The sequence below is a fragment of the Antechinus flavipes genome, chromosome 1 (genome assembly GCF_016432865.1).
Source record: "Antechinus flavipes isolate AdamAnt ecotype Samford, QLD, Australia chromosome 1, AdamAnt_v2, whole genome shotgun sequence".
Taxonomy (NCBI): domain Eukaryota; kingdom Metazoa; phylum Chordata; class Mammalia; order Dasyuromorphia; family Dasyuridae; genus Antechinus; species Antechinus flavipes.
The window spans coordinates 169,140,222-169,152,621 of NC_067398.1; the positions used below are offsets into that span (position 1 = coordinate 169,140,222).

Here is a 12,400-nt window from a genome sequence, read left to right on the forward strand (position 1 = left end):
GACCTCGTTTAGCACCCAGAGTATTTTAAAATCAGCCTGAGTCAGGATAAGCAGAAATCCTTGATCTTTATTCTTTGTGGAGGTGAAGGGGAATGGCGATACTAAGTGAGAGCAATGGCTACATTAATCCAGCCAGCAGTGCCTCTGGCTCTCACATTCCACCCACCAAATCTTTTATGCAATCTCCTATACAGCACATCAAACTTGCACAGAGAGTGGGTGGGGCCATTCTTTCTCCAAGCATATATTAATAGAGTATTGTCCAATTGGTAATGAGCCTTAAGTGCTTGGACCTCAGTGCATCTGCTCAGCTTTAACCCATTACAATTTTCATCTTGTTGGCTCTTTCATTCTTAATTGATCTCACTGATACCCTATATTATCTAATGCAGCCCCCAACTTTGAGAGCAGGATCGTGGTAGGGTTGAAAAGATATTATTTTAAATGTAAAGAATTTCTTTCTTTTTTCACAAACAGTTGAATCATTTTAATAAGGTTAAAAAGGAATTCTATTTATAACTCATAAAATTCTAAAGAATTGTTAGGAAGAATCTCTTGGCTGCATATATGATTCTCTTTTTTTATATTTTGAATTGTGTCTATAAATATGATGGCTCTTAACAAAATGATATTCTTATTCTAATTCTTTTTAATAAAAAAATGCATTGTATTTTGTAAAATAAATCAGTGCTTGTATAGAGACATACAGACATCTATGGAAAAAAGCATATTAACAGGTTTACTTTGAAGTTATGTTAAATGAGAAAAATGTAAAATTTCAGCAGATCTTTTTTAAAGTTTTGGTTGTTATATTTATATTCATATTTGAAACTATTATGTGTGGGTGCTTCTAAAAATATCTTAAGTCTTTTATAGTTAATTCAGACATCTATAAAAACTTCATCAATTTGACTCTAATATCTTGATGCAGTAATTTGCAAACCAAACAAATCTAGCTTAAAGATGAGCTGACTGAAATGGGTTTGTTCTATCAGTCCATCTAGACATAATACTCATTTCTATTCTAGAATACTCAACATATGTTATTAAGAAACAAACATGGTAATATTCATGAAGACACTAATGATCATCTATTAAAAATAAGAATGGATGCTAATGATTGTGTGTTGAAAGAAGAAGCAGTGTGAAAACAAAGAAAAAGACAAGGTTTAGTCATTGAGAGCAGCATGATGATTAGGAATTGTAGAGCTGTGATGAAATCACTGACATCTTACTTTTACAATTCATTGAAAAGTTGTAGATAGCTTCAATGGAAATCACACACACACACACACACACACACACACACACACATACATGTTATATTTTGAATGGATAGCACATTTAACCCTGGATCCTTAACTAACATTTTAGAACATATAACTGGAGACTTTGTTGCTTGCTAGGTAAAGATGATTCCTCACCATAAAACCCATGTATTCATGGACAGCCTACAATACAGGCTCTGTATGCTGATTGATTCTCAGTTAAGAGCCAGACTGAAGGTCACTTAGAGCTCAGATGTTTCATCAAGGAGAAAGCCAATTCTACCCTCTGGTAGTTAGTGATCTCATTTCTAACTTAATAGAAATTATTTTTTCTAATTCCTCTACTCAGTACTCTGTTTTTAAAATGTGTTCTTGAGGGCTTATGTGATTTTCCTGTAGATTTTGATGAGTGCCAATCCAATCCCTGCCGGAATGGAGCTACCTGTGTTGATGGTTTTAATACATTCACTTGTCTCTGCCTTCCAAGCTATGTTGGTGCTCTTTGTGAACAAGGTAAGTTCTACAATAGTATTTTTAATTATGGTCAATTTTCATTATTATGTTTTAAAGTTTTCTTATATTAGAGGAAAATGAGTGTGAGAAGCTTCACATATATTTTTAAGTAATAAAATCACAGGTCATCTTGAGTACCTCAGTTTCCTTGCTTGCTGTGATACCATGTGACCTATGTTATTCAATAATCAATGAATTTTTACTAGGTATTTACTATGTGTCAGGCATTCTGTAAGCTCCAGATCTTAGTACTCCAACAATTGTACTGATTTTTTACCCTGCTCATACTTCTCCTTTATCAGTCATATTCCTTCCCAATGTTGCATAAGTCTATGAGAGAAGATAGATATTTTCTTTCCTCCTTTATCTTACTCACTGTAACATAACCTCATTTCAAGCATTTTAAATATTTTCAGTAGAGTAAGTACTACACAAAAACATACAGGGAAATCATGATAATAATAAAAATGTAGAGGGAGGAATTTGTAAGTTCCAAAGATCTTATTAATTAATTTTGAGTCTCTATGTAAACTATAGAAGATAAGTCCCTCAATATTTAATAAACTCCAATAGCTCTCTATTGCTTCTAAAACAAAATGATCTATTTGGGGTTCAAAGCCTTTTATAACCTAATCATTTCTACCTTTCCATCTTCTTATCAGGGGTCCTCAAACTACGACCATGGGCCAGATGCAACAGCACCCCCTCACCCAGGGCTATGAAGTTTCTTTATTTAAAGGCCCACAAAACAAAGTTTTTGTTTTTACTATAGTCCAGCCCTCCAAAAGTCTGAGGGACAGTGAACTGGCCCCCTATTTAAAAAGTTTGAGGATTCCTGTCTTACATCTTACTTCTTGCCAGGTACTCTTTATTCCAGTACCATTGACCTCAGGGATGTTCCATGAATAAGACAATCCATTCCTTGGCTCCAGTCATTTGCTCGGACTCACCCCATGCCAAAAATACTCTCTCTGCTCTATTCTATCTACTGACCATTTTGGTTTCCTTTAAGTCCCAAATAAAATGCCAACATTCACTAGAAGTTTTATCTAATCTTTCTTAACTCTATTACCTTTACTCTGTTCATTATTTCCCTTTCATCCTTCTTTGTATATATTTGTTTGCACATCTCTCCCTATTAGATTGAAGATTTCTTGAAGGTAAGGACAATCTTTTGCCTCTTTTGTATCCCCAGTATTTAGCACAGAGTCTGATACATAGTAGGTACTTAACAAACAAATGCTTACTTGATTCCTTGGACAGTTCCCTGGTCCTTTCTATTGTTATCCAGTCCACCTTTCTCTGGGTTGAATATTTCTTTTCCTTGCTGGAAAAATAGTGCCAAAAAGCTTATTTTATTTTTTGTCTTGGTGGATTTACTTTGACAGTGCTGTTATGTGTTTTGCTTTTCTAGCCACATCTTCCTTAACCCTTACTCTGGATGTGAAAGCCAACTGTCTCTATGATGGGTGCTTCCTTTTCTCTCCTTAACACCCTGCCTAATAAGGTGCCATGCCACACTTTGCATAACACTTTGTTTACAGTGACATCCTCCATCTTCAACTCTCTGGCCACGAACATTCAGAAGTTCTGTTGTTATTATTATTATTTTTTGTAGCTTCTGTTGTTTTTAGCTAGATGAGAAAGACTTTTCTTTAATTTTTTTTCTCATGATTTTTCCACTTGAGCTTGTTAGCTAGCCCTTAGCCTTGTAGTATACTCTCCTGTAGGTCTTGACTCTCACCCTGGAAATTGTTTCTCTAATGAGATCTCTCTATCTTTCTTCCCTCCTTCACTACCTCTCCTTTTTTTTCTCTCTGTCATTTGAAGCAAATCTAGACAATAATGTTTGTCCTTTGCTTTGTAGCTAAGTTGTCTTCCTAATATGGGACCTACTTATCTCCGGAAGCATGTTCTTTGGGAACATGCTAGGCCTCCTCATTTCCTTATCCTGTTTAATCTCTTTCTATGAACCTGATTTCCCCATGTTCATCCTAGACTGAATTTTCTTTCTTCTTTCACTGAGATCTTATGTGGATCTCTCTTTGCTTTGATCTAGCTAATAGAAATTAAATGACAAACATTCCCTTTGGGGCTCATAAACTGTGGACACCTGTTCTTAGCCCAGCTGTTAGCTCCAACTATTTTCCTTCTCAAACACTGCTAAGTTATAGATCATCTTCAGATTCCCGGAAGAATGAGTTGCTAGAATTTAGATTTACTACTGAAAATAAAACAAAACAAAGCAAAACAAACCCTTAAATATATTAATTTTCAGTCACATCTGACCCTTCATGAATTCATTTTGGGTTTCTTGTTAAAGATACTGGAATGGTTTCCTTCTCCGTCTCTTACATATGAGGAAACTAAGGCAAATAGGGTTAAGTGATTAGTCCAGGGTCCCACAGCTAGTAAGTATCTGAGACTGGATTTGAACTCTTCCGAATTCCAAGCCCAGTGTTCTACATATTGCATTAATGAAATGAAATATATACTATTCCATTTGATACAATAACCCCATGAATTGCTAGTATTATCTCTTTTTTAACAAATGAAGAAATTGAGGATGAAAAATGCTAAGTAACTTGTGTAAGCATACAGCTAATAAGTGTCTGGTTAAGAATTTGAATTCAGTTCTTCTTGAGTTAAGATCTAGCAACCCCGTGTGCACCTAGCTCCCCAATAGCAGCTTACAAAACAGCAATTCCCCCTCCCCTGCATCACAAATCTGAACACAACACTTAGAAATGAAACATCTAATGTGCTGAGGAGGTAAAGTGATTCATTTTTAGAACCTCATGAATACATTTACTCTGTTTATCACTCCTTAGCTGATAGATAGGAACTGAGACACCAACATTGAAAGGCAACCAGCTCATAAGGAGTATTATAACTATGGGTTATATTATTTTATATAAAAGCTATCTTAATAATCCAAGTATAGTTTAGACAATTGAGAGAACTGGGCATATGATTATATTTTTGTTTTATTTTCATAAGAGAGGAAGGCTAAAATGGATTGTTTTTTAATTAAAATTTCTGAAGAATAACCTGTCATAATATCACAATTTATTATTTCATTATTGTGGCCTTGGGGTGAAGTATAAAAGACACCTAGAATGCCATCACAATTCTATTTTACATACAGAATCAGCATCTATGTTTTGTTTCAGAAAATTCTGTGTTCAGAATGGCTGCAACTCCTGATGCACTATTATTTGCATTTTATAGCTAACCTGAGAGCGTATGTTAGGTAGTTAATGGTAACACGTCTTCATTCATCAATCAGAAACAGATTGCATTTGCTTAACACTCAACTTTGGAATTAAATTTCCTCCATGTAAAGTCAGAGTGTGTTTTGGGACCCAAGGAAAGTATGGCCTGCCAAATTTCCATTCCAGACAAAATGAAAACGTATTAGAGATTCAGACAAAGCTATCTGGCAAGATTCTTTCTTTCCCAGCATTATCCCTGACTTCAGCACAGTTAAGGGGCAGTCCAACAGCAGAGCATGTACTTCTGGGATGAATCTGTGATTTGTTTTATTTCATTGCATGGCATGTACTATTCATTTTAGAAAAATAAACCATAAATATAATCATGGCCAATATAGGAACTTCCTCTTGGGAGAAAGAATTGGGGAAAGATGCTATTAGCTGAAGATTACCAAGGGGTGAGACATTTAGATTGTATCATCCTCAGGATTCTATTTATTTATACCAAGTGATGATAGTGATTCAGCACATCTTATTTTGCTCAGTTCCACAGCAGATTTAAAGTGTCAGCTGTGAAGGGAGCACTAGACTCAGGTATTGTATGAAATGCCCCAAGTACGTGAGAGATTGTTCCTTGTCCTCATTGAACTTTCTAAGAAGGGGAGATAGTATATGTATATAAGGCTTAGTAGAAAAGTTCTCAGAAGCTTTCAAAGGCACTAGGAAATTACATGACTTGCCCAAGTTTGTATAGTTTGGAAGCATAAGAGGCAGAAATTGAACTCAGGTCATCCTGATTCCATTTCCCACTCTATTCTTTAGTCAATGCATGAGAAGTGCATCTAAATATTGCAGTGTATAGAGCCTGTGTGATCCTGGGTAAGTCACTTAGTCCTGTTTGCCTTGGTTTCCTCACATGTAAAATGAGTTGGAAAAGCACATGGCAAATTACTCCAGTATCTTTGTCAAGAAAAACCTAAATGAGTTCATGAAGTGTCAAATATGACTGAAAATTATACTGAAAAACAATAATGTGCACAAGAAATGTGTTAGCACAGCAAGCAAAATATTTTAAAAGGATAAAAAGGTGAAAGATCATTATTTAGTGGAGAGAATCAACAAAGAATTTTCAATGGTGATAACTTTGGAGTAAGGCTTTCAGCGATGCTTAGTATTCAATAGGTACAAAAGAAGGAAAAAACACTCATTTCTGGTCAAAAGGATCATTATGTGTGAGATTGGAAAGTAAAAGGCATGCAATAAAGAGAAGATCAAGTAGTCTATTTGTGGGGAATATAGAAGATGAGAGGAATCTATGTATGTGGTTTACATGGATCAAAGAGTGTAAAATATGAGGAATCGGAAATGAAAGGAGCACATGAAACTTTTATTTATATACTTGCACACAAAACTTTAGGTCATATAAGTTCTCTCTCTCTCTTTTCTCTTTCTTTCTCTCTCTCATTTTCTTTCTTTCTCTCTCTTTCTCTCTCTCTCTCTCTTTCTCTCTCTCTCTCTCTCTCTTTCTCTCTCTCTCTCTCTCTTTCTCTCTCTCTTTCTTTCTTTCTTTCTTTCTTTCTTCTTTCTTTCTTTCTTTCTTTCTTTTTTTCTTTCTTTCTTTCTTTCTTTCTTTCCTTCCTCCCTCCCTCCCTCCTTCCTTCCTTCCTTCTCTCTGTCTCTGACTCTCTCTCTCTCCATCTCCTTCTTGATTTATTTCTTTTCTCTTTATCCTCTTTCTTCTTATATTCCTACCCTCTTTTTCTCTCCTTTCTTCCTTCTCCTGTCCATCCTGTCCTGTCTTGTCCTCTCCTCTCTTGTTCTCTACTTTCCTCCTTTTTCCTCTCTTTGCCAGAAAGTTTTGTATCTCAGACATACTGACTATGTGACTCAAAGCAAATCACCTAACTTCTCAGTATTTCAGTCAGTTTCCTAAAATATGAATATATTGCTGATCTTTATTGGTAAAGGGAGTTTCCTTGTTGGGAGTTCCCTACAATAACAGAATCATAGATCAGCTCCTCCCCCTATGCCAAATTTTAAAAATAAGTTAATTTATGATATAGTCAAAGTGACTTGCTTGTCCCTCCACTATAGTCTTCTCTCAATGCTTTCTAATGGTACGGAGGTGACCCTGTGTCAGATTGTTCCAGTGGAATTTAAATTCTGGTAAGATCTACATAGCAAGAAATATTTTGAGTATGGACCTGGTGATGTACCAACACACTCATTCTTCCTTTTGGACACAGTTAGGTGAGATGCTGCATCGTTGAAGATTTATGAAATGATAGTAATTTATTTTTATCCTCCTGAAACTTCCTGAATTCCAGGTATCTGGTTCTGTCTTGTCTTGGAGCTAAGTTAAGCCTTCATCCAAATGAGTTTTTGAAGAAAAGGACCCAGACTGTTTATCAAATTCAACTATGCCCTCCTGGATTATTGCCAACACACTGGGGTTAAAATATTGCTTTATTCAGGTTGCTCTAAGTAGAAATGTTTTCTTCATTAACAGCAAAAGTTTTAAAAACAAAGCTCATTATCAGAACTCTTAGGTCAACTATCGTTGTTCTCTTATTTTTGTTTGAAAATAGTCTGAGTCACTAGGACAGCTTGTTTGTAATTTGGTCCAGTTGACTTGTTCATCTATTCACTTAAAGTCTTTTCCCCCAAATCCAGAGGTCAACTTGTCCTTTCCCCTCTTTTTACAGCTGAGAAAACTGTCCTTCAAGTTAAGTGACTTGCTTAAGACCACCCACATAGCAAATATCCAAGCTAGGATAAATATGGTGTGGAAAACACTCTATGTTCTGGAAAGCTAGCCACTGGAACTCAGATTGACTGAGCCTTACAAACTGAAAAAGCTTTGAGTATTGACCTGGTGATATATCATATGTCTCCATGCATATAGCTAAGTTTAGAGAAACTGTATGTTGGAAATGATTATCTATTTCTTTGGCTGATGGATTATTGGCATCAATATCTACTCAACTCTGGGAAGCACAGGAATGTCAGTGTACATGGGTGAAGTAATGATAGCAATTTAGGGAGAACCTCATAGGTTTGAATACTTAAAGAAGAAAAATTTCACATTTAAATGTATTAGCTTGGACTTTTGAAATAATGTATTATTTGAAGCCAAAATGCAAGATACATTTGAGCACTGAGTAGTGTTTCCTTTACAGTCTCAATACAAAGCAATTTTCTCTTTTCTTTAATTCTTCTCCTCATAGATTGTAATGGAAAACAAAGTATGCATTATGGAAATATACAAACTGAAGAAACTAAGTCTACCATTCTCCTGTATATAGGGAAAATTTTTTTAGAAAGTTGTATTTATGGCTCTTGTCATGAGCAACTGCTAGTTATATTAAATCTATCTATCTATCTATCTATCTATCTATCTATCTATCTATCTATCTAAATGTGAGGCCCAGTATAGGAATAAATCAATATACTTTTAAAACCTCATAGATGGGTTTATAAAATAGAAAACTTTTCCATATTTCTGACAAGCTATGACAAATTCACCTCCAGAGGAGCTGCTTTTCAGTCAAATGATACAGATTTCAAATCTTTCCAGATTAGCAAAAGAATGAATGTAATTTTTTATAACTCATGTCAAATTGGCACTTTTGAGTTTAGGTTGAAGGTTGTAGAATCAGTACTAATTATTCAAAATGATTACTGGCATTGTAAACATTCAAGTTACACTGGGCAATTAGGTTAAATCACCAAATTCAGACAAATGTTAGTATTTAGATAGTATGCCAAAGAAAAACTGGATATTACATCTTGTTTTAATATTTTATACACACACACACACACACACACACACACACACACACATACACACACACACACACACACACACACGTTTCCCAGTTACATTTAAAGCAATTTTACATTTGTATTTAAAACTTTAGGTTCTAGATTCTCTCCTTATCACCACTCCCAACCCCCATTAAGAAAGTACATGTAAAATTATAAAAAACATTTTCATAAAAATCATGTTATGAAAGAAAACATAAATCTATCTGCCTCATACACACACACACACACACAAAAAACCCTTTAAGGAAAATAAGAGAGAGAGAGAGAGAGAGAGAAGAGAGAGAGAGAGAGAGAGAGAGAGAGAGAGAAACAAGTTTTCCCTCCCTCTCTCTGAGAGTAATCATTGATAATTGTCTTGCTGAGACTAGCAAAGTCATTCATAGATGATTGTCCCAGAACACTGCTATTACTTTGTATATTGTACATTTCATTTTGCTTGAGTTCCTGAAGGACTTTCCAGGTTACTCCTTGTTTTAATAGAAGCTGCTTTCTTTTTTAAAAACTATTTTAGCTGGATTTAGTGTTATAATTGCCATTAACATTATTTGGAACCAATCAAAGATTATGGTGGGTCAAAGAGGTGTTGTTAATTGAATCCTGGAAGACAAAGGTGTCAAATATTCCTATAATACTTTGGAAATAGATTAAAATGTAACTGAGAAATATTTAAGAAAATAAATAAAAGTACAATAGAATATAGTTAGTGTTAATATATGCTTTTCTAAGTTAATATGTAGCTGTTAGAGAAGCTTAGGTATAGCTTAATGATCTTCCATTTGAGTTTAATTTAATACCACTGCTATAAAACATTAAATTTAAATTTGTCTTTTTTTGTGAAAAAAAATCATCTAATGATGCAAAGTAACATGATTATAGTCAAAAGAAAATAGAAAAATAGAAGCTAGGTTATACAATATATAGACTGCTGGATGTGGAGTCAGGAAAATCTGAGTTCAAATATGGCCTCAGACACTTATAGTTGTGTGACCCTGGACAAGTCATTTACCCCTGTTTGCCTCAGTTTCTTTACTATAAAATAAACTGAAGAAGGAGATGGCAACCCACTCCAGTATCTTTGCCAAGAAAACCCCAAATGAGCTCATAAAGAGTCTGGAACAACTGAACAAAAGACAAAAAAAAATCAAATTGCAGGCAGGGGGAATTATTTTGGACTATTTGTGTAGCAAAGAAGTAGGAAGGGTGATGATGAATACTGATCTGTTTAAAAAAATGAGTTCCTATTTTCTACAAAATTAATCCTAGTTCTAAGGTTAAAATAGAATGTTAATTTATTTATATGCTTCTGGCTTGGCCCAGTGCTTGATTGCATCCAAATTTCTAAAACTTGTTCTCCTCCCACATGACATATCCCCCACATACATGAGCCTTTTTTATTCTTCTAAGAGCTTCCACATATAGTTCCCCAGTGGGTAGTTAAAGGATTAGAGGCACCAAATTCCTGCTGCATTCTTACACATTGCCTATTGTTTCCATCCTAAATCTGCTTGTCATTTTTTTGTCTCCATTTCTGTGAGATTTGATGGTTTCCAAGCAAGAATTATAATAAAAGCCAAAATGTCCACCACACAGTCCTTGAAACAGCTAGTCCCTGTAACCAAACAATAATATGATAGACTAAATTGAAAAAATCACCCTATAAAAGATAAGTTACATCTGTTCCATGATTAGAGTATGAATCACTAAAATGAATAAAAAGTGAAATCCCTCAGAATGCATATTTTCACATGGTCATGGAAAGAGCACTGGAATGGGAACCTAGTCTCTATGATCACCCCCATTTTTGTCACTAAAAAGTTGAGGTGTCTGGCATATATATAACCTTTATGGACTTTGATTCTCTCATCTGTATAGCAAAAGGGTTATACCTAATATATAGGTATATATAATATATAATAAAGGTATATATAATACCTAAGGTTTCTTTTAATTCTATGATTATCCTATTTGATTACTTTTGAAATTTAATTAATTGTTGCTGTTGTTCAGCCTCCATTTTGTGGAGGATCAATGATATCATGGGGTGATATCTTCATTCACATGTGAATTGGATATTTTACTCAAGAGAGTAGTAAAACTCTATTAGAATGAAATTTCTTTCTTTTTTTATTATGTATTAAAGATTAACATCCATTTATGTCTTCTCATCCTAACAATAACAGATTTTCATAGCAGTCATCTAATCATTTTCTTAGTGCTTGTTTTTTAATAGTTAAAATCAACCATAAAAATATTCTTTCTGAGTTCCCTTTATTAATTTTTGAACTGAGAGATTAAGGGATTTGCTCAGAGTTAGTGTGTATCAGAGTTGAGACTCAAATACTTTTGCTTCTCATGACAAAGCTTGTCTATCCACTACAAACACTGCCTATTGTTCTCTCATTATAGAACTCATAATTTATTTTGGGGAAAGTAGCTCCAACTTGACACTTCCCCAATTTTGAGAAATCCCTTACTTATCTCCATATATATGTTTGGGGATATGCATGAGGACATTGAATGCCTTGATCAATCAGTAATACTCTCAATTCAGTAACAACTTTGCCCCAGATCACCTGGATATTTACCAATGTACATGAGTATGTGACTAAACCCTTCCAATCTCTTTGATTCAGTAATACTTTGTAGACACAATTTGAATCTTCAAGAGACAGCATCCCTGTGAGAGTTGCTATATGAGAATATAGTTTGACAATGTCTGAGATGAGATTTATAAACCCTGGTTTTATTTTGTTTTTTCCAGACACAGAGACATGTGATTATGGCTGGCACAAATTCCAAGGTCAGTGCTACAAATATTTTGCCCATCGTCGAACATGGGATGCTGCTGAAAGAGAGTGTCGGCTGCAAGGTGCCCATCTGACTAGTATTCTGTCCCATGAAGAACAACTATTTGTGAACCGTATGTATCAGTTAGATCTTTGGAGGGAGCATCTTAATTCAAAACAGATTAAAATTTGGTGCTACATGCTCCTTGATGACATTACTTTTAAATGTCTTTAATTTTTCTATTTAGTATGTATTTATTATTTCATTTATTCCATTGATTAAAAACCATCTGAAAAGGGAAAAAAAACAAACATCTTGGTTTTATTCTTTATTCCAGGGATTCTTATTTTTTAAATTAACATTTTAAACTTTAAAAAAAAATAGACAACACTATTTTTACATCACTGGTTTCCTTTGTAAGATGTATTTATGTTATTTATTAAGACCAAAAATAGGATAAGAGGTCCTGGATTTTCTTTTCTTTTTCCCTAGAGGACTATAGGCTATGAAAGAAGGTTAAAAATCTCTAGTCTAAATCATCCTGAATTAATTATTAACACTTTTAAACCAGGGGGAGCACTCTCTGCATATAAACAAATAATTGGAACTTGAAAGGCATGAAATTATGTTCTTGACATGTTTCATGTATCTCAAATTTAAAGTCATGAAAATGAAATGAACATCAGGTCAATTCATTAAAAGTCAGAGAAAAAACAATTTTAGGTGGTTTGTAGGTGAAATTTTTGGTTGCAACACGATTCCACGTTCATTAACAACTTCCCAGAACCT

At 34.5% G+C, this 12,400-nt stretch overlaps 1 protein-coding gene across 1 annotated transcript in view; it reads left to right on the top strand.

The window, feature by feature from the left end:
• Window positions 1-12,400, top strand: part of VCAN (versican) — a 123,221-nt gene that overhangs the window by 78,082 nt on the left and 32,739 nt on the right. Inside the window, 2 exon segments of the mRNA XM_051993021.1 lie at window positions 1,668-1,781; window positions 11,586-11,744. Coding sequence (XP_051848981.1) covers window positions 1,668-1,781; window positions 11,586-11,744 — 273 coding nt within the window.